The 23828-nt window shown below is 42.2% G+C and overlaps 1 protein-coding gene across 3 annotated transcripts in view; it reads right to left on the reverse strand.

Annotated features, from left to right (window-relative positions):
• mak (male germ cell-associated kinase) overlaps positions 1 to 23828 on the reverse strand; it is an 84818-nt gene that overhangs the window by 15834 nt on the left and 45156 nt on the right. For all 3 annotated transcript variants that reach the window (XM_073023880.1, XM_073023881.1, XM_073023882.1), the window contains exons 7-11: positions 20040 to 20211; positions 15322 to 15489; positions 10993 to 11292; positions 8474 to 8673; positions 7895 to 8031 (exon numbers count right to left, since the gene is read on the reverse strand). In XM_073023880.1, coding sequence (XP_072879981.1) covers positions 7895 to 8031; positions 8474 to 8673; positions 10993 to 11292; positions 15322 to 15489; positions 20040 to 20211 — 977 coding nt within the window. The remainder of the gene's footprint in view (positions 1 to 7894; positions 8032 to 8473; positions 8674 to 10992; positions 11293 to 15321; positions 15490 to 20039; positions 20212 to 23828) is intronic.

The following is a 23828-nucleotide window of genomic DNA, read 5'->3' on the forward strand; positions in this document are numbered from 1 at the left end:
GGATGTAATGTTAAAATTGTACAAGGCATTGGTAAGACCGAATTTGGAGTATTGTGTACAGTTTTGGTCACCGAATTATAGGAAAGATGTCAACAAAATAGAGAGAGTATGGAGAAGATTTACTAGAATGTTACCTGGGTTTCAGCACCTAAGTTACAGGGAAAGGTTGAACAAGTAAGGTCTTTATTCTTTGGAGCATAGAAGGTTGAGGGGGGACTTGATAGAGGTATTTAAAATTATGAGGGGGATAGATAGAGTTGATGTGGATAGGCTTTTTCCATTGAGAGTATGGGAGAATCAAACAAGAGGACATGAGTTGAGAGTTAGGGGGCAAAAGTTTAGGGTAACACGAGGGGGAACTTCTTTACTCAGAGAGTGGTAGCTGTGTGGAACGAGCTTCCAGTAGAAGTGGTAGAGGCGGGTTCAGTATTGTCATTTAAAGTAAAATTGGATAGGTATATGGACAGGAAAGGAATGAAGGGTTATGGGCTGAGTGCGGGTCAGTGGGACTAGGTAAGAGTAAGTGTTCGGCACGGACTAGAAGGGCCAAGATGGCCTGTTTCTGTGCTGTAATTTTTATATGGTTAATGACTTTCTTAGTTTCCTTTTGTAAGCTTTAAAAAACTTCCCAATCTGTCTTCCCACTAATGTTTGCTTCCTTGTACGCCCTCTCCTTTGCTTTTACTTTGGCTTTGACTTCTCTTGTCAGCCACGGTTGCATCCTTTTTCCATTCAAAAATTTCTTCTTTTTTGGAATATATCTGTCTTGCACCTTCCTCACTTCTCGCATAAACTCCAGCCACTGCTGCTCTGCTGTCCTTCCCACTAGTGTCCCTTTCCAGTCAACTTTGGCCAGTTCCTCTCTCATGCCACTGTAATTTCCTTTACTCCACTGAAATACCGACACATTGGATTTCGGCTTCTCTTTCTCAAATTTCACAGTGAACTCAATCATGTTATGATCACTGCTTCCTAAGGGTTCCTTCACCTCAATCTCTCTAATCACCTCTGGTTCATGACACAATACCCAATCCAGTACAGCCGATCCCCTAGTGGGCTCAACAGCAAGCTGTTCTAAAAAGCCATCTGGTAGATATTCTACAAATTCTCCCAATCCACTCACATGTTAAGATCCCCCCACAATTATCACAACACTGCCCTTCTGGCAAGCCTTTTCTATTTCCTGTTGTAATTTGTAATCCACATCACTGCAGCTGTTAGGAGGCCTGTATTTAACTGCCATCAGGGTCCTTTTACCCCTGCGATTTCTTAGCTCAACCCATAAAGATTCTGCACCTTCCGATCCTATGTCAACTCTTTCTAATGATTTAGTATAATTTCTTACCAATAAAGCCACACCACCCCCTCTACCGACCTGCCTATCCTTCCGATACACCGTGTGTCCTTGGACGTTCAGCTCCCAGAGACATGCATCCTTTAGCCACGTCTCAGTGATGGCCACAATATCATACCTGCCAATCTGTAACTGTACAACAAGATCATCCACCTTATTCCTTATGCTGTGTGCATTTAAGTATAACACCTTAAGTCCAGTATTTGGTACTTTTCGCTTTGATTGCACTGCAACTCATCCCAATGGCTGAAAATTTGCCCCATCACCTGCCTGTCCTTCCTGACATCTTTACTGCTCACTATCTTAGATTTATTTCTGTTTTCCCCCTCCTCCACTCTATCATTCCGGTTCCCATCCCCCTGCCAAATTAGTTTAAACCCTCCCTAACAGCTCTATTAAACCTTCCCGCCAGGATATTGGTCCCCTTCAGGTTCAGGTGTAACCTGTCCTTTTTGAACTGGTCATACTTCCCCCAGAAGAGATCCCAATGATCCAAGAATCTGAAGCCCTGCCCCCTCCACGCATTAATCTGCCTGATTTTACTATTATTGCCCTCGCTAGCACGTGGCACAGGTAGCAATCTTGAGATTACTACCCTGGAGGTCCTACTTCTCAGCTTCCTTCCTAACTCTCGGAAATCTCTCTTCAGGACCTCCTCCCTTTTCCTATCTATGTGATTGGTACCAACATGTTACAAGACAGCTAGCTGCTCGCCCTCTCCCTTCAGTATATTCTGGACCCAATCTGAGACATCTGTAACGAGATCTGAAGGATTATTCTAAAGTGGACTGTTCCTTTAAACGAGAGAGAGAGGGAGCAAACGGCTTGTGTACTAATTCAGCAGCAGGGACAAGAGAGAGAGTCAGTGAGTTGCCTTGGAAACTGAAAGGCGGAGCTATAGGATGGACAGCTCGTCCTCAGCACTTGAATATATACAAGGTCAGTTGACTTTTTTAATCAAACACACACCAGAGACACACAAGACACACAGGAGACACATGACTCCAGAGGCAAGGAGGACACTGGTGAGCTTTGTGTGCCCACGACAAGGGTGGGGTTTTTGCTCACAATGTGGACAAAGGGGTGACCGGTGGGGAGCTATCGGTGTGTTTAACCCTGGTCTGGGGTTAATAACTCCACCACAGAAGACGGTATCCCCTTTTCAGTGGTCACAAGTTGGTGACTTTTAAATAAGTTTTGGGAACAGGAGGATGATGTGGAGGATTGGCATCGGCACTGGCATTGGAAGATAAACCAACACTCTAACTCTCTCTCTCCAACTCTATTCAAACCAAATTCCAGAACTGAACTGATTATTTACCATACCACCGTAAGACCGTAAGACTGTATCACCTAATCACCTGAGCTGGGGAAACTTGGGAACCTTATTTACTCACCTATATATATGCATATGCTCAGCTAACCTGTTTACTTTATCTTGTTTTATATTACTTTATTCACGTAGTTACTAATAAAATACAGTTTATAACGTAAGACTCAGACTCCAGGTGTGTCCATTTCTGCTAGTTCTTTTTAACCCGTTACTGGGTACATAACACATCCCGTACCCTGGCACCTGGGAGGCAACACACCATGTGAGTATCTCTATCAGGCTCACAGAATCTCCTGTCTGTTCCCCTGACTATGGAATCCCCTATGACTACCGCATTCCTTTTCTCCCTCCTTCCCTCCTGCACAACAGCGCCAGGCTCAGTGCCAGAGACCCGGTCACCGTGGCCATCCCCTGTCAGGTCATCCCCCTCAACAGCATCCAAAATGATATACTTGTTGCTGAGGGGGGCAGCCACAGGGGTGCTCTCCACTATCCGGGCATTTTCCTTCCCTCTCCTGACAGTCACCCGGTTTTCTGACCCCTGTAGCCTAGGGATGACTACTTCCCTGTAGCTCCTGTCTATTACCTCTTCACTTTCCCTAATAAGCAGTAGGTCATCAAGCTGCAGCTCCAGATCCCTAACATGTTCTCTGAGGAGATGCACCTGGCACAGATGTGGCCATCAGAGAGGCTGGAGGTCTCCCAGGATTCCCATATCTGACACCCTGAACAAAGTACTGTTATGTGTGCTGAACAAACCAGATGGAAATGGGGTCCAGAGTTGACCTCCCCCCCACCCCCCGGGAACTATGCTGCTAATGAGCGAGAGAGATGAAGAACAGAGGTAGAGGCATCTGCTACAGATAAGAGAGAGAGAGAGACGGATGATTTATGTATTATGGCTTCTTCACTGATTATTTACCTTTTGCTACAAGGATACCTCTTTGCTCGTTAACATTCTTGCTGAGACAGCAGGGAGTGGACTAGTTTGATGGACATGGTCATGTTGAGTTGATGGATGGCTGATACTTCGTCAGTGGGGATAAAAGATGGGTCTGGGGAGACACCCTCAGACACACCAGTGGACACTGAAAGAGTGTTGTGCACCCACAGGAAGGTGGGGGCCTGGAGGATCGGTTCAGGAGAATCAGTCCGGAGCACAGTGGATGAAGGCAGACTGGTGGGTACTTGTGTGTGTGTCCGCCCTTGCCTGGGTGACGAGTCAATCACTGAAGAACGGTCTAGCCTGGAACGGAAGGGTCATGATCGGTGACTCCAATGGTACAACGGAACAAGAAGACGGCGGAAGGTTTGCCTGCTGCAGCTGCTCATCTCACACTCGCTCTCTCTCTCTCTCCCCAACATTGCAACACAACAACTACTTCAGCATGAACTGAACTGAACTCTATAATCTCTTATGACAATTCATTTACCCCTAGATTTTGATAGAGCTTGTTTTTTACTGTTGATTATTATTCCTACACTTCTGTTTTTATCATTGCTAACCTGTTTTATATGTATATTGACATTTTTGATACTGTATTGTTTAGTTTACTACTAAACACCTTTAGTTACAGTACCACCAGACTCCCAACGTATCATTCCATTTCTGCTGGTCTGTTAACCCAGTTATGGGGTACGTAACAGTACTAACCCTACAGACATGCTACCTAATTCTACAGGAATGAAACAGGAAAAATAAGTCTACTCACCCACGTACCTCGCCAAACACACAAACTTTTAAACCGTTAGCTCGTACCATTGGCTGTGTGAGCCCTGCTATTCCTCTGTCTGTCCAGGCCGATTCGCCAAGGGGAAAAAAAGAGTTGGTGCCTCGCTCTCGCCTCTTCCCGTTACCGCCTAAGCCTGTTGAGCCAAAGCTCTACACTCTGCTGCCACTCACTCCGCTGCCTGCTCTGACCGCTGTCCACTGTATAGGGTAGTCTTCTTTTTAAACTCTCCGCACTGTCCTGTCTACATCATGCACCTGCGCAGTCTCGCCCTTCTTGTACTCAAAGAAGTTTTTTTAAAAAACTGCCTTCCTTCAGAATTTAGCTCTCACACTGCCCTTCTTGTCCCGATCCAAAAAATATTAATGATGGTCTCCCTATAGCACTCACATATAATGCAGGGATAAACCTAAAACCACATACTGCACTGTGCATTTTCCAGGCTGATATAACATTAGTAATACTAGTGATTTCCAACAGTCTGTTCCTTACACCAGGGTATAGTTCTAAAGAAACCATTGGTGTTGTACTTGCTTTATAATGGATTCCGATTAACTGGGCCATTTGGGACAACTCTTAAAGAACAAAATTTAATTGAGAAAATAGCCGGGATTCCCTTTGTTTATTTGGGACACCATGCCACTTAATTGGCACAGAAGACTATTGCCGAACAGTTTCTAACTAGCATCAGTTGTGTGCACTGATGTGGCTGTCTGACACTACACGGCCAGCTGCGTTCATTTGTTCAAAAATCAGCAATTTTTGTCATTGATAGGTAGCAAAAGATAAGCATTAAGACAATACAGAACTGCTTTGCTCACTGCTGTTTCAAGCATTCAGGTTTGGAGATGCCAGAAGTGGACAGGAGTGAAAATGAAATGATTATACTATTCAAGGATTCAAAGTACATTTACTATTAAAGTATGTATGCAGAATACAACCCTGAGATGCATCTTCCTAACCGGCAGCCCTGAAACAAAGAACACCATTGTCCTGTTCAAAGAAATACATCAAACCCCTCCCCAAGCAAAAAAACACAGTACTGAGAGTCTAGTTCAGCTCAGTGTTAGTTTTCTGCAGGGTGCCCCAATTCAAAATCCTCAGAAACTGCACAAACAGTAACCAGTAAGCAGAAAAACATCATAACATAAACTACACACCAGGTACATTTCACTCAAAGCCTCATGGAAAACCCTCGGAGATTGCAAAGTGTCAGATCACTCAATTGACTCGAAAACCCACCACCAAAATGTAGATCACAGGCTTCAACAGTAGGAGACCACATTTGAAAGAAAAAGAAGCCATTAAAAAAGAAGAAAGAAGTAGTTTTGTGAACCATCTGGAGTATGTCGCCCTTGGTTGCATTGTTCGCTGGCACCATCTTCTTTCAGAAGAGAACTACAAAGAATTTGAAAGTATTGACAATCATCTTAATTTTACAATGAAAATTAAGATTTGGAGGATGCAATCATTGAAAGCATTGCATTAAAGCAGTCCATTAAGTGTCTGCACTAATGTTGTTAGTGTCAAAGATCACCGCAGCATACTTGGGATGAATTGCTCCATTAACAATTATTAGGAACTAATACAGTTTTATAGTCACAAACAAGAGAGAATCTGCAGATGCTGGAAATCCAAGCAACACACACAAAATGCTAGAGGAATTCAGCAGGCCAGGCAGCATCTATGGGAAAAAAGTACAGTTGATATTTTAGGCCAAGACCCTTCGGCAGGACTGGAGAAAAAAAGATGAAGAAAAGTAAAAAAGAGTTTTCCCCAGTCCTGCCGAAGGGTCTCGGCCCAAAATGTTGACTGTACTTTTTTTTTTCCACAGATGCTGCCTATTCTGCTGAATTCCTCCAGCATTTTGTGTGTGTTGCAGTTTTATAATACTGTATTGGTAGTGTTCTAATTTGTTCTGTATTTCATTCAATTTGTTGCTCACTTAAATGAAAGTTTGTCTTTTTTTTAAAAAAAAATACCTTTTTTACTATTTCCATGAAATTTCTGATTTAAGATGGCACTACTGCTGTTGGGTGACAGTTGGTGGTCAATAATGGATGAAATATGACTAAATACTTCATTAATAACACTTTTTCTGTGGCAAATTTATCACCACAAATAATGAAATCAAATGAAGGTGAGGCTGACTCGAGGATTGAACCATGTGGGTGCAATGCAAAGTCGGAGCGTGGCATGTTTGTGATGGAGAAGGAGACAGAGATGGAGTTGGAGTGAGTGAATCGGAAGAGGAGGCTGTGCGGAGGAGTTTCAGAGCCCTTTCACCTAAACTGGGACAGGTTGGATCGATCAAAGTGCCGAGATGATTTGGAAAGGTCAAGTTTGCCCACAGGCTGTACAGTGGGGTACAGGCACAGAATGTATTGCTGTGGTGCGGCATAACCCAGTATTTGGCCGGCCCAGATAGTCTGAAAAGGCAGGGCATCAGAACTGCAGGAGAGTGTTTCCACCTGCTCTTCCGTGATGTCTGCTGCTCTCTGTGGCACCGAGCCCGTGAGACTGCTCCATGCTTCATGTCTGTGAACTTTGCGACAATTTGCCCCACTGTGTGATGCACTGAGACTGAGAATGAGGCTATGGTACTACTCTAGCTGCTTTGGGCTTATGGACTCAATTTGGTTCAGTATGCTGTTGCTTGCTTTTGTTGTTTGTATGATTTGTATTTTTCTTCTATTTCTCTGCTCATTGGGTGTTGGTTTTTTTCTTCAATTTTTTTTCAGGTTTCTTGCTTTGTGGGTGTCTGTAAGCAGACAAATCTCAAGATGGTATAATTTATACATTCTTTGATAATAACTGTACTTTGAATCCTTGAAACGTCAACAGTTGCTTAATTGGGCTAAAATGTACTTGTCCTGATGTGCCCCAATTATCTGGAATCCACTGCATTTTGTGCGCAAATCTGGAAAGGAAGTGACAACAGGGAATGCAAGATGAAGACAACACTCTTCCACTTGCATGACTAATCTCCAAAAAGTAGTTTGAATAGCAAGCCTCACACAAAATGCTGGTGGAACACAGCAGGCCAGGCAGCATCTATAGGGAGAAGCGCTGTCGATGTTCCGGGCCGGACCCTTCGTCAGGACTAACTGAAAGGAAAGATACTAAGAGATACTGAGATACTCTTAGTGTCTTTCCTTTCAGTTAGTCCGGACAAAGGGTCTTGGCCTGAAACGTCGACAGCGCTTCTCCTTATAGATGCTGCCTGGTCTGCTGTGTTCCACCAGCATTTTGTGTGTGTTGTTTGAATTTCCAGCATCTGCAGATTTCCTCGTGTTTGCTGAATAGCAAGCCTGGTAGTTTTCTGCTACACTGTTGTCTTAAGCCTGTCTGCTATGCTGGGACCAATACATCAGAGATCAATAATTAAATCAGGAGCATTTCAGAGCTGCCTGTCTCCATGCCATAGAGTCAGTAGAATGTACCTCAAGCTGATGAGTGTTCCAAGTTCTTACTTACCTGGAAGGTACCTTGACTGCCTCAAATAATGCTGCCTTGCTGAGGATGCAGATAATCCAGAATCCAGTCTCGGGACAGTGGTATTTGGGACCGTTTTTGTTCCTCTGCTGTTGTGATTTTGTTTGTGTTCAGCTGAGCTGCAAATCAGAACAGTGGATTTTGATATTGCACAAGAGAACAATCTGGAAATCCAAACAATAAATATCTAATTAATAACACATGGAAAATGGACAAGGTTTGAAACTGCCAAACAGTATACTTTTTAAAGGGTCTTCCACTAAGAATGGAATTTTGAACATTTCCATAAAATATGCAAAAACCTTCAAAAAGAATCAATTGAATAAAAAAGACCAGAAAAGTAAATATGGAGAGTATATGTTCAGTAAAATATGTTGATGAATGGTTTCAAGTCTGGGTATGTTGCTTCATAACCAAATACCCTTAAAGTCCTTTATAAAATCTGTACGCATCAAAGCCTTGAAACAAACATTATAGCAAAACAATAAAAAGTGACAATTCTTAGAAAATCACTCTAATATTGTTTCAATTTAAAAAAACTTTTTGATATACTTGACGCACCTTTGAAGATATCTGTCATTGCCTTCCTCCTTCACTGGCACCACAGTGGCCTTTTTTGAAAAGGATACTCCAAAGTCAGAACTATCAAAGTCATCCCAACTGTCCATAGTTTTCACTGCAATCTGACCCCATCGACGTCTGCCACTTTTGAAACCCATAGCATTATTTTCACTTCCTTTGGCTGGCTTCTGCACTTCAGTCTTTGCATTGGAACAAAAATCACAATACCTTCATCACTTACAAGTAAAAAAAAGGCAGTAATTTTAATTCCATTAAGTTTCACCTCTCACTTATCTTAGCTTCTTCCCTTCTAAGTTTACAGCTTTCAGCAACATTGGAAAATTGCTGTTGAGATGAACATAATGATCATCTTTCTCTGTGTGCATTGGTGAATACTGATGTCCCAAACGTACTGGCAATTTTCTTGCCGACCTTTACTCTGAACATTAAGTGATGATGGACATAAAGTTACAACAATTTCGGTTCACCTCCTAAAATCTGTGTAGGATAATTAATGCCTCTTCATTTGAATAGAGAGGAATGGTTATGAGAAATGAAGTATTAGGCAGTACGTACATGTTATGTTTAATGAATGGAACTTATTTAAATGTTTTTAAATGTTAAGTGTCCTTCAGTATTTATAAGTATCAGTTTATTAAAAACAAAAAGACCCTTCGGCTGAACTGAAAAGGAGCTTGTAAAACTGGAGGGTGGGGGAGGGGATGTGTCCAATTGGGTAAATTTGGGATGAACACAGGAAGAAGCTGTCACTAGGGTCATCTGATCAATGAGTGAATATGAGCAGTTAGAGGGTGAGCACGTGGACGACAGAATACAGAAAGTACCAAATGCAAAGCAGGACAAATCCAGGAACTCAGGCTGGGCATGTCCTCAACTCTTCAGAAAAAAAGGGTAAAATAATCAAGCAAAGCTAATGTCACAGTTGGATGACTGACAAAGACGAGGAATTAAGCTGCTTGAAATTGTAAAATTCACTAATGAGTCCAGACAGCTTTAATATTGGCCAGGCAGAAAATGACACTCTGTATTTCAAGTGTGCACTGGACTTAACTGTGACAATACAGAAGGTCATAGACAGATCAGAGGGAAGAGAAATGGAGAATTAAAGTAGCAGGTAGTTCAGGGTCACTCCTGCCAACTGAATGTAAATGTTCCAAAGGGACACCTGAGTTTTCAATATAAAGGAGACCATATTGTGAACATCGAATGCAGGACACTGGACTGCATGAAGTCCAAGTGAATTGCTGATTCACCTGGAAAGATTGTATGAGTGCATGGATGCTCAGAAGGGAAGAGGTGAAACTGCATTACCCACAGTTGCAAGGAGAAATGTTGTAGGAAGTGGGGGGGTTAGTGGGAGTCGCAAAGAGTCCCTTTCCTAATAGGAGAGGGTTAGGAGAATCAGACTGGAGCTGACTAATTACAAGGAAATGTGGTGATTGGAGATTGAAAGGATTACTCCAAGGTCCAAGAGAGCCTCAAAGGGTCAAAGGGCTTCTACTATTGTTAAGAGAAAATAAGAGAAATCTACTTTAGAAAACTTCTCTCCTCGTCTTGTATTATACTGCTATTTCCCACTATCTATTTGAACTATCACTGTTCTCCATTTTTGCTATTCTGTAATTCTTGCAGAATTTTGCAACCTCCCTCCAAATTTACTCCCATTTACCCCTTGGTAACCTCCAGACTCATCAGTCAGCAATTCCACTACTGTTCCTTAATTATTAATTAAGCTGTTGTTTAGAATAGAATTATGTAATACTTTTTTGTACACTATGCAATTCAATTTCTAGAAAGAACATATAATAAAAAATCAGGACCTACCACATATGGATCATGTAACCCTCAATATTTGTACTAAATCATTTGTGTATCTAACGTGTGAACATGATATCCAGATAAGCAGAGTGGCTTCCAACATTGTTCAATATACATCTGAATAGCACTCAAGTAATTCTGAAATGAACACTGTAGGATCCCATACTGTTTCCTATTTACACAATTAGTTCCAAAGTAGAACATGACTGATCCATTCAAACCCCTCCTCTGCCTCGCCCCACAATCCTTCATGCTCTTCCTGGTATTGAGGAAGCAACATGTTTTATGAACCTCTGATCTTGCTGCTGTGGTTATGCCATTGCTAGGATGACATTTTCTTTTCTTGCTCAATGACAATTATATTGGTTTTTTTTGATACCAGGTACAAAATTGTTGTTGTAATACAGGGAAGTAGATTGTCAAAAAATGTCCTAGTGCACTGTATTTGCAGTAATTAACTCTAGTTATCCATAAGTCAATTTTAAACTGAAGCTCTAATTTCTTTCCATAGTTATGAATGAAGAACATGGGGGTATTGCACAATTCAGTTCAGGAATTAATTACAGACCAGCTGCCATTTTTAATTTATGGTTAATTACTGCTTTCCACTAACATTTCAACTCAATCCTTTTGCATTCAGATGTAATCCATCTTGTTCTATTAATTAATATACATCTTACCAAATAGGTGTTGTTAGTAATGGAGGGAAGACCAGTTTGCTTGAATTTCAACATCTCCTTTTCTGGTCCTTGATAGTTAACAGCTTGTTGTGTGATTTGTATCTGTCGAAACGGTTGATTTGTACCTTTCAGCTGAGATTGAGATGAAGGCTGGGGTTGGGATTGAAGCTCATACTTTGGTAAAATTTCTTGCTTGTGTTCTGTAGGTTGAATTGTTTTTCTCTGTATCTGCGGTGGCTGAACATATTGCATAGGAGCACCTAAAGCTTGGCCCACTTGAAAATAAGGATATCGAAGTGCCTAAAATTTCAAAAAGCTGACACTTAGAATTAATTTTAAAATTATAAGTAACATCAGAAAACTAAAGATTATAACAAAATACACAAGGAAGGATTTTTGATTATCTAGTTCAATTTCCCTTTAGAATTTGCCTCATTCTATGACTACACTGACCTGTCTGCTGAATGACTACAATAGTAATTATTAGTGTTCTCTTGCACTCATTGTTTTAAAAACTTCTCTGTGAAGTACTCAAGCTGAGTGGCACAACTCAGTAATTGAGTAACATTCCAGCATGCTTAAGAAATGGCAGGTATTCTGGACTATTGAGTGCTATTCCTTTCAATACCAAAACACAAAAAAAATTTACTTTTTGTTTTACAGATATTACACAGATACTACAGATATTTTACAGATATACACAAATTTTCCAGTTAACCTCATAAGCTTAAAGTGCAAGAAACACGGTTGTGGTCTGTTAAAGACAGTAGGGGAACTGAGTAGTGATTATCAAAACAGATCTGGAAATGGGACCCTGATAAGTTTAAAGTGAGCATGGAACCACCTGCCACTTTGCTGTCTATGAGCAAGAACCAGGGTCCAGTGAGCAGAAGGGGATACTGTAAACATCCCCTTTGATGGCAGAACCATCAAGACTTTTGAATATTTCAAGACTGCTTGAATCCAAAATGTGAAGAGTGGAAGTTCCATGTAAAATTAGTTGAAAAAGGACACGTTCACTAAGGAAAGAAAAGTCACTGTAGAAGTTAGTTTTTGGTTGGGATTTCATTAAAGATGAGAAAAAAATAATCAACATGCAAGGAAATCCTATTAGAAGGAGCAGTAGAACCACTTCAAATGGGAATTTTCAAGAGACTTCTTAAGGAAAGGTGACTTCTTACCAAACTGTTTAAATGAATGATTGTTCTAAACTAAATGCATATGGGGATTAGAGAACTATTGATTCTAAAAACAAAAACACAAAATGCTGGCAGAACTCAGCAGGCCAGACAGCATCTATGGGAGGAGGTAATGACGATGTTTTGGGCCGAAACCCTTCATCAGGAGTGAAGTAACATGGGATGGTTAAGGGGGGATAAGAAGTGGGGGGAGGGATAAAGTAGAGAGCTAGAAAGTGATAGGTTGGAGGGAAATGGGCTAGGGGGAAGGTGGAGAATTATGGGAAATAAAAGAGCTGTAATACCGGGTCTGGGTTAGCATGTGGTCCAAAAGTTTCAGGGCCGAAGAAATAATAGGTTGGGAGCAGAGAGAGAGGCTCTCGCTGAACTCCTGTCGGAGAAAAGATCTGAACTTCTTCAGTGTAGGCATCACTGAAAGAGGCTTCGCAGTAGTGAATTCAAAGGCAACACAAGTGAATCTGCAGATGCTGGAAATAAATAAAAACACAAAATGCTGGCAGAACTCAGCAGGCCAGACAGCATCTATGAATCTGTCACTCGTGTTGCCCTCTGGTCTTCTCCTATCATTTCGCATTTCCCCCTCCTCCCACTACTTTCAAATCTCTTACTATCTTTCCTTTTAGTTAGTTCTGACGAAGGGTCTCAGCCCGAAACGTCGACAGTGCTTCTCCTTATAGATGCTGCCTGGCCTGCTGTGTTCTACCAGCATTTTGTGTGTGTTGTTTAAATTTCCAGCATCTGCAGATTTTCTCGTGTTTGCATTTCTGGTGTAGTGGTCCATGATGACTAAGACATTCGCCATGTTGCTGGCATCAGGGTCTATGGACAGGAAATCCATACACACCAGGTCCAGGGGCCCCACACTCTGCAAGTGGGTCAAGGGAGCTGCCTACGTAGGCAGTGTCTTCCGCCATATGGATCGAATGCACAACTTGCAGTATTCTTCAACTTCCGACTTCATTAGGGGCCAGTAAAACTGATCTCTGAGCAATCTATAGGCCTTTGCAACCCCCAAATGTCCAGAATCATCATGAAGTGACTTCAACGCAATCCTCTGATACTTCTCCAGCAGAACCAGCTGGGAATGCCGAGGTCGGTCCGGAGGTGACGTGACCCGGTATAGGATCTAGTTCTGCAACTCCAACCAAGGCCATTCTCTCAGTAATGGAGGCACCACTGCGCGTTTTGTCTTCTCTGTCTGAGCCATGTCTCCCTTTTCGACCGCTGACCAAATAATACCAATGCCCGGGTCATCTTGCTGAGCAGTTGCCACTTCCCCAGAACTCAATTCCAGCAGCAGATTTGTCTTCAGAACAGTCAGGTTACAATAAAGCAGGGGAATGGCGTCATCTGAAGCTCCCAATTGATCCACCGCTCGATCCTGACACTCTTTTCCTTATGCCTTCACAGTAATGGCAAACTGACACGTGGCCTTCACTCCTGGAGCAAGAACGCTCTCCCACTTCTCTTTCCTGTCCAGTCCCTCATGCACCCATCAGGATAATGCATCAGCATTAACGTTCCTCCTACCTGACTGGTACTTCAGGCTGAAATCATAGGCAGACAACGCCGCCAACCACCGATGGCCTGTGGCATCCAGTTTTGCTGAGGTCAGGATATAACTTAGGGGGTTGTTGTCTGCCCTCACATCAAACTTGGCCCTGCAGAGGTAGTCACTCAGCTTATCCACCACTGTCCACTTCAATGAGTGAAATTCCAACCTGTGTGTGGGATAGTTTTTCCTCGGAGGGTGACAAACTCCGGCTGATAAATGCAACGGGTCTCAATCCGGTGCCCTGATCCTGATAAAGGATGCCCCCAGCAGCTCTTGGCTGGCATCCATGTGCTGTACATAGGGCAATTGGGGGTCTGCAAAAGCCAGCACTGGCGCCTGGGTCAACAGCTCCTTCAGTGACTGAAAGGAATCCTCACATTCTGCATCCCACCTCGGTCTAAAGGACTCCAATGGGCTAAGGTACTCTCCACCCTCCTGTCCTTTTATCCCCCTCCCTATCTTCCCCAAGGAAGGGTAACCGCACAGAAGCTGCTTCAACAGGTGACTCACTTTCGCGTAGCCCTTCAGGAACTTTCGATAGTAACCACAGAACCCGAGGAACGAGTACAGAGTGCTCACAGTCTGGAGTCTTGGCCTAGTGGTCACCGCCTCTATCTTAGCTGGATCTGCAACTACTCCATCCGTGAGACTATGTGCCCAACATAGCTAACAGATGTTTTGCAGAACTGGCACCTGTCCAGGGAAAGTTTTAAACCTTCAGCTTTCAGGCAGCCCAGCACCTTCAGTAGCTTCACTTCATGTTCTTCCAAGGTGAATTCAAACACTATGAGGTCATCCAGATACACCAATACCACAAGCAAGTTCACATCCCCCACCATCTTCTCCATGACCCACTGGAAGGTTGCAGGAGCTCCCAATATGCCCCGGGGCATCTTTTGAACTGGAAAAATTCCAGGGGACATATAAATGCTGACTTCTCTTTGCCAGCCTCACTCATGGGTATCTGGTAATATCCACTCCTCAAGTTCAGCACACTGAACCACTTTGCACCACTCAGACAGGCGAGCACATCTTCGATCCTCGGGGCCATATACCGGTCAGGGTTGGTGCGCCTTTTCAGAGTCCTATAGTCTACGCACATCCATATCTTCCCATTCTTCTTTCGGGCCATTACTACTGGGGACGCACTACTGGCTTTGGGACTCAGTGATGATCCCAGCTTCCTTCAACTTACACAAATGCTGCTGAACATCTTCCACTTCTGCAGGGCCAGTCTCCATGACCTCTCTCTAAATGGGGTGTCCTTGGTCACCCGGATAGTGTGACAAGTGCTCTTAGAACAACCCATATCAAACTAGAAGATATCAGCCTCAAGAAAAGAAGAATGGCCTCCTCTATAGTAAACTTTTATGACATTATGATAAATGTGATCTACAATCAACATTTTCCCCCCAGACAAATGTTACTCAATTGTTGTGCTACTGATATATTAGATGCTTTCTCAGTACACATACAGAAATTTGTTCAGCATCTGATAGGAAAGTTCTACATAAATGTAGCCTTAGATGATCAAATTACGCAACGTTACTGAATGGTCCTCTTCTGTTAACTTACCTGACTAGCATTTGGTCTTTTTTTAGGATCCCAATAAAGTGCTTCTTTAATGAGCTGTATTGCTTCGTCACTAGCATTGGGTATCAGCGTCTTCAGATGAATGGGCACACACTGTGGAAATCGGAAATTCATGGCAGCTGAAAGCTGATAACCTTCTGGCCAGTCATTCTGGAAGATGGGGGGGTGGAATATGATACACTTTTTTGAAGATAAACTATAACATTAATATGACTTTATTTATCCTACTTAGGAACTATGCAAGATTATAATAAAAATGGTTAGATTATTGGGGACTTGGTTTTTTATCCAAACTGATGCCTCCATGTGCACATCTGTACGACTTCTATGACAACAGGCTCTGACTGTGTAATAGAGTTGAGTTTTCGTAGAATGGACTTTGTTTTAATTGTGTTCTTTCTTGTAAAAATTGTGTTTAATTTGTTTTCTTATGAATGCTACTTACATGATGTTACATGACTGTGATACTGCTGTACCTGTGCCTACATGTATTTGTGCATATGACAATAAACCTAATTTTGACATTAACACCTATTCCCACATGTTCAACATTACGCAACTTCTCTTCCATCTCCTTTCATCTGTGGTTGAGATACTTTTATTGTCTTAAAATCTAAGGTTCTTAAATTCTAACTTCATACTGCTGTTCTCACTCACCACGCTTATGATAGTGAAACAATGTACTTTGGAAAGTGACAGAGTACTTGATGGACAAACATTCCACTTCCTGGTAGAATACAATATGATAAGCTTTTATCTGCAATTTGAGAAGGATAAGGGCAGTTCGGAGGTGTCAGTGTTGCAGATGAACAGGGGAAACTATGGAGCCATGAGGGAGGAGCTGGCCAAAGTTGACTGGATGGATAGCCTAGCAGAAAAGACAGTGGAACAGCAATGGCAGGTATTCTTGGGAATAATGCACAAGGTCCAAAATCAGTTCATCCCCCAGAGAAGGAAGGATTCAAAGGGGGGAAAGGGGGCACAGTGGTTGACAAAGGAAGTCAGAGATTGCATAGCATTAAAAAAAAGGAAATATGACAGAGCTAAGGTGAGTGGGAGGACAGATGATTGAGAAGTTTTTAAGGAACAACAGAACTTAACTAAAAAGACAATACGGGGAGAAAAAATGAGGTATGAACGCAAGCTAGCCAGGAATATAAAGGAAGATAGCAAAAGCTTTTTTAGGTATGTGAAGAGAAAGAAGATAGTTAAGAACAATGTTGGGCCCTTGAAGAATGAATTGGGTGAAATTGTTATGGGAAACAGAGAAATGGCAGAAGAATTTAATGAGTACTTTAGATCTGTTTTCACTAAGGAAGACACAAGCAATCTCCCAGATGTATGGATGGGCCAAGGACATAGGATAACAGAGGAAATGAAACAGATTGACATTCGGAAGGAAACGGTGATGAGAAGACTGATGGGACTGAAGGCTGACAAATCCCCAGGTCCAGATGGTCTGCACCCTAGGGTACTAAAGGAGGTGGCCCTGGAAATTGCGGATGCATTGGTAATCATTTTCCAATGTTCCTTAGATTCAGGATCAGTTCCTGAGGATTGGAGAATGGCTAATGTTATCCCACTTTTTAAGAAAGGAGGGAGGGAGAAAACAGAGAACTATCGACCTGTCAGCCTGACATCGGTGGTGGGAAAGATGCTAGAGTCCATTATTAAGGATGAAATAGTGGCATATCTAGATAGCAGTGATAGGATTGGGCCGAGCCAGCATGGATTTACCAAGGGTAAATCATGCTTGACTAATCTGTTGGAGTTTTTCGAGGATGTAACCAGGAAGTTAGACGGGGGAGAGCCAGTGGATGTAGTGTACCTCGATTTTCAGAAGGCATTTGATAAGGTCCCACATAGAAGATTGGTGGGTAAAATCAAAGCTCAGGGCATCGGGGGGAAGGCATTGACATGGATAGAAAACTGGTTGGCAGATAGAAAGCAAAGGGTAGTGGTGAATGGGTGTTTCTCGGAATGGCAGGTGGTGACTAGTGGGGTGCCACAGGGCTCGGTATTGGGACCACAGCTGTTTACCATTTACGTTAATGATTTGGATGAAGGCATTGAAAATAACATCAGCAAATTTGCTGATGTTACTAAGCTGGGTGGCAGAGTGACATGTGATGAGGATGTTAGGAGAATTCAGGGTGGATAGGCTGGGTGAGTGGGCAGATACTTGGCAGATGGCGTTTAATGTGAATAAGTGTGAGGTTATCCACTTTAGGAGTAAGAACAGGAAGGCAGATTATTATCTGAACGGTGTAGAGTTGGTTAAGGGAGAAATACAAAGAGATCTTGGAGTCCTTGTTCATCAGTCACTGAAGGTGAATAAGCAAGTGCAGCAGGCAGTGAAGAAGGCTAATGGAATGTTGGCCTTTATTACAAAGGGAATTGAGTACAAGAGCAAGGAAATCCTCTTGCATTTGTACAGAGCCCTGGTGAGACCACACCTGGAGTATTGTGTACAGTTTTGGTCTCCAGGGTTAAGGAAGGACATCCTGGCTGTAGAGGAAGTGCAGCGTAGATTCACGAGGTTAATTCCTGGGATGTCTGGACTGTCCTACGCAGAGAGGTTAGAGAGACTGGGCTTGTACACGCTGGAATTAAGGAGATTGAGAGGGGATCTGATTGAAACATATAAGATTATTAAGGGATTGGACAAGATAGAGGCAGGAAATATGTTCCAGATGCTGGGAGAGTCCAGTACATGAGAGTGCCAGTGCATGGTTTGAGAATAAGGGGTAGGTCATTTAGGACAGAGTTAAGGAAAAACTTCTTCTCCCAGAAGAGTTGTGGGGGTCTGGAATGCACTGCCTCAGAAGGTAGTGGAGGCCAATTCTCTGGATGCTTTCAAGAAGGAGCTAGATAGGTATCTTATGGATAGGGGAATCAAGGGATATGGGGACAAGGCAGGAACCGGGTATTGATAGTAATTGATCAGCCATGATCTCAAAATGGCGGTGCAGGCTCGAAGAATGGTCTACTTCTGCACCTATTGTCTATTGTCTGTTGTCTATCAGTGTGAACCCTAGTTCAGCAGAGTTTTAGGTAGATGCACCATTTATTTTCAGTATTCAGGTACTGTCACTTGCTTTGTCCAAAGCCTTTGAACTCACAAGAGACTGCTGATGCTGTAATCTGGAGCAACAAACAATCTGCTGGAAGAACTCAGCAGGTCCTGATGCAAGTTTTTGACCTGCAATGTAAACAATTCCCTTCCTCCCACAACAGGTGCTCGACCTGCTGAGTTCTTCCAACACATTGTTTGTTGCCTTGTCATCATACTTCTCAATTTTTTAAACATAACACAGACATGTCTAACATTTACTAATTACATGATAAGATAAAGCACAATAGCTCAAGGAAATAAAGTATGAGATCAAGATTATTGTACACATTAAACAGCAGCTAGAGTGAAATGTACAGTTCTGGTTGGTACATGATAGATAGAATGTGACTGCACTAGAGCAGATACAGAAGAGATTCATCATCATGTTGCCTGGATGTTTCAGCTGTAAGAAACAATCACCTAGGCTGGGTTTATTTTCCTCAGTGGAGAAGACTGTGTGTGTGTGGGGGGGGGGGGGGGGACCTAAATGATGTAATTAAAATTATTAGCAGCATGGAAAGGGTAGATAATGAGAAACTTTAACTCTTGGTGAGGTTTCTATAACAGGAGGGCAAAGATTAAATGGAAGGGGTATGATATTTAGAGGGGATTTAAAGAAGAATTTTTCACCAAGTTGAAATATTGCATACACTACCTGAGGGTGTAGTGGAGGCAGGGACTCTTAAAACATTTAAGTAGCTTTAGATGAACACTTGAAATGTCAAGGCAAAATACTATTGGCAGAGTGCTGGAAACTGACATTAGTGTAGATAAATATTTGATGGATATGGTTAGCCAAAATGACTATTTCAGAAAATGTATGACTCTATGACACACTTCCACTCTCATTTGGCCCCTAGTGCCTGCTCCACCATTCAACAAGCAGATACAACTTTGTCACCTTTCCTACCCTATCTCCATAGCCTTTGATTAATTTATTCATTAAAATCTACATACAACAGCTATGAAATATTCAAGGATTCTGCCTCCTCAGCTTACTGATGTAAAGTACTCCAAAAGACACAGTGCTTTGAGAATAGAAATGTTTCCTAATTAAGACTGAAATGAGATGTCTTCTGGTACTAGATTTTCCCACGCTCCCAGCATTTAGCTTATCCAGCACCCTAAGAATGTTATCTGTATCAGTAAGATTGTCTCTCATTCTTAAAGTTATGAGTAACACAGCATGGAAGCAGGTCCTTCAGCCCATCTCATCCATGCCAACCATGGTTTCCACCAAACTCATCCCATTTTCCCATGCTGTTTCATATCTTATCCATGTACTTATCCAAGTGTCTTTTAAACCCCAATAAGAATGGTCTCAATTTATCTAACCTTTCCTGATACAGCAATCCTTTCCTGGCCAAAATTTTCAAATGGGTATTCATATTGTTTGCACGATCTGTTTTTTCATCTCTCTGCATATTGGGCATTTGACAGTCTTTTTTATGGGTTCTTTTGGTTTTCTTTGTTTTGTGACTGCCTGTTGAATCTCAAGGTAGTATAACATAAATATAATTCGATAATAAATGAACTTTGAACTTTGATAAAGGCTACTGCTCTCACATTTACAATTGTTACTTACTTTTTTTGGAGTGCCTAACACTTGACAGATTTTAAAGATTTCATCCACTTCACTGGTTCCTGGAAAGAGTGGCCTCAGTGTGTATAGTTCAGCCATAATACAGCCTGTTGCCCATATATCTATTGGAGAACTATAAACAGAGGAACGCAATAGAACTTCAGGAGCACGATACCTATGAAAATATGGGGAAAACAGCTGAAAGAAAAATGCTATATGCTGTATCATATTTCTCAGAATATCTACAAGGGTTCTAGAATTGTTAAAATGTAATTATTGATACCAAAGACAATGGTAATTCTACAAATAGAAAATAGTCACAAATAGTCATGGAATGAATGATGAATCAATCTATTTAATGTTGTTTTTAGTGACAAGTTTTTCCAAAGAAAATTATAAAGTTAGGTGGCAAAGTAGGTAATCTTAATAGTTAAAGAAATTTACTAATAGCTGCTGATATGTATATTGAGAGAGGAAGTGAGATGAACAAAAGAACAAAATATTTTCTAAATTTTCTGAAAATAGACCAAACAGAGCAAAAGTGGTTGACAAAGTGGCCCCCCCCCCCCCCAATCTATGTCGCGTCACACCAATGTAGAGGAGGCTCTTTGGGAGCACTGGATCAGAATTAGAATCAGGTTTATTATCACTGGCATGTGTCATGAAATTTGTGAACTTAGCAGGAGCAGTACAATGCAATACATGATAATAAAGATAAAAAAGAAAATAATAAACAAATCAATTACAGTAAAATATATGTATATTGAATAGATCAAAATTGTGCAAAAATAGAAAGAGCATACAATATAAGAAGCGAGGTAGTGCTCATGGGTTCAATGTCTATTCAGAAATTGGATGGCAAAAGGGAAGAAGCTGTTCTTGAATTGCTGAGTGTGCACCTTCAGGCTTCTGCACCTCCTACCTGATTGTAACAATGAGAAGAGGGTATGCCCTGGGTAATTGGGGTCATTAAAAATGGACGTCGTCTTTCTGAGGTACTGAAGATGTCTTGGATACTACAGAGGCTAGTACCTACAATGGAGCTGACTGATTTTACAACTTTCTGCAACTTCTTACAGTCCTGTGCAATAGAAACACTCCCCCACCCCCTAACACCAGACAGTGATGCAGCCTGTTGTAATGCTCTCCATGGTACATCTATGTAAGTTTTTGAGTGTTTTAGTTGACAAACCAAATCTCTTCAAACTCCTAATGAAATATAAACACTGTCTTGCCTTCTTTGTAGTTGCATTGATATGTTGGGACTAGGTTAGATCCTCAGAGATCTTGACACCCAGCAACTTGAAATTTTTCACTCTCTCCACTTCAGATCCCTTGTTTTGAGAAGGAGAAGGGAAAATCAGATGTGTCAGTATTACAGTTGAACAAAGGGAACTATGGAGCTATGAGGGAGGAGCTGGCCAAAGTTCAATGGAACAATACCCTAGCAGGGAAGACAGTGGAACAAAAATGGCAGGTATTTCTGGGAATAATGCAGAAGCAGCAGGATCGGTTCATTCCAAAGAGGAAGACAGATCCTAAGGGGAGTAAGGGGTGGCCGTGGCTGACGAGGGAAGTAAAGGGCAGTATAAAAATAAAAGAGAAGAAGTATAACATAGCAAAGATGAGCAGGAAACCAGAGGACTGGGAAGCTTTTAAAGAGCAACAGAAGATAACAAAAAAGCCAATACGCCAAGAAAAAATGAGGTACGAAGGTAAACTAGCCAAGAATGTAAAGGAGGATAATAAAAGCTTCTTTAGGTATGTGAATAGCAAAAAAATAGTTAAGACCAAAATTGGGCCATTGAAGACAGAAACGGGTGAATTTATTATGGGGAACAAAGAAATGGCAGATGAGTTGAACAGGTACTTTGGATCTGTCTTCACTAGGGAAGACACAAACAATCTCCCAGATGTAATAGTGGCCAAAGGAACTAGGGTAAAGGATGAACTGAAGGAAATTTATATTAGGCAAGAAACGGTGTTGGATAGACTGTTGAGTTTGAAGGCTGATAAGTCCCCGGGACCTGATGGTCTGCATCCCAGGGTACTTAAAGAGGTGGCTCTAGAAATCGTGGACGCATTGGTAATCATTTTCCAATGTTCTATAGATTCAGGAACAGTTCCTGCTGATTGGAGGGTGGCTAATGTTGTCCCATTTTCAAGAAAGGAGGGAGAGAGAAAACAGGGAATTATAGATCGGTTAGCCTGACGTCAGTGGTGGGAAAGATGCTGGAGTCAATTATAAAAGAGGAAATTATGACACATTCGGATAGCAGTAGAAGGATCAGTCCGAGTCAGCATGGATTTATGAAGGGAAAATCATGCTTGACTAATCTTCTGGAGTTTTTTGAGGATGTAACTATGAAAATGGACAAGGGAGAGCCAGTGGATGTAGTGTACCTGGGCTTCCAGAAAGCTTTTGATAAAGTCCCACATAGGAGATTAGTGGGCAAAATTAGGGCACATGGTATTGGGGGCAGAGTACTGACATGGATTGAAAATTGGCTGGCTGACAGGAAACAAAGAGTAGTGATTAACGGGTCCCTTTCGGAATGGCAGGCTGTGACCAGTGGGGTACCGCAAGGTTTGGTGCTGGGACCGCAGCTGTTTACAATATACATTAATGATTTAGATGAAGGGATTAAAAGTAACATTAGCAAATTTGCAGATGACGCAAAGCTGGGTGGCAGTGTGAAATATGAGGAGGATGTGTGGAGAATGCAGGGTGACTTAGATAGATGGGTGAGTGGGCAGATGCATGGCAGATGCAGTTTAAAGTGGATAAATGTGAGGTTATCCACTTTGGTGGCAAGAACAGGAAGGCAGATTACTATCTAAATGGAGTCAAGTTAGGAAAAGGGGAAGTACAACGAGATCTAGGTGTTCTTGTACATCAGTCAATGAAAGCAAGCATGCAGGTACAGCAGGCAGTGAAGAAAACTAATGGCATGCTGGCTTTTATAACAAGAGGAATTGAGTATAGGAGTAAAGAGGTCCTTCTGCAGCTGTACAGGGCCCTGGTGAGACCCCACCTGGTGTATTGTGTGCAGTTTTGGTCTCCAAATTTGAGGAAGGACATTCTTGCTATTGAGGGAGTGCAGCGTAGGTTCACAAGGTTAATTCCCGGAATGGCGGGACTGTCATATGTTGAAAGATTGGAGCGACTGGGCTTGTATACACTGGAATTTAGAAGGATGAGAGGGGATCTGATTGAAACATATAAGATTATTAAGGGATTGGACACACTGGAGACAGGAAGCATGTTCCCGCTGATGGGTGAGTCCAGAACTAGAGGCCACAGTTTAAGAATAAGGGGTAGGCCATTTAGAACAGAGATTTGGAAAAACTTTTTCACCCAGAGAGTGGTGGATATGTGGAATGCTCTGCCCCAGAAGGCAGTGGAAGCCAAGTCTCTGGATGCATTCAAGAGAGAGTTAGATAGAGCTCTTATAGATAACGGGGTCAAGGGATATGGGGAGAGGGCAGGAATGGGGTACCGATTGTGTATGATCAGCCATGATCACAGTGAATGGCGGTGCTGGCTAGAAGGGCCGAATGGCCTACTCCTGCACCTACTGTCTATTGTCTATTGTCTTGTTGAGGATTGGTCCATGTTCCCTCGTTTTACCCTTCCTGAAGTCCAGAATTAGCTTTTTGGTCTCACTGACTTTAAGTGCAAGGTTGTTGCTGCGACACCACTCAACTAGCTGGTATATCTCACTCCTGTACGCCCTCTCGTCTCCATCTGAGATTCTACCAACAATTGTTGTATCATCATCAAATTTATAG

This window comes from Hemitrygon akajei, chromosome 20, assembly GCF_048418815.1.
Source record: "Hemitrygon akajei chromosome 20, sHemAka1.3, whole genome shotgun sequence".
In the NCBI taxonomy this organism is placed as follows: domain Eukaryota; kingdom Metazoa; phylum Chordata; class Chondrichthyes; order Myliobatiformes; family Dasyatidae; genus Hemitrygon; species Hemitrygon akajei.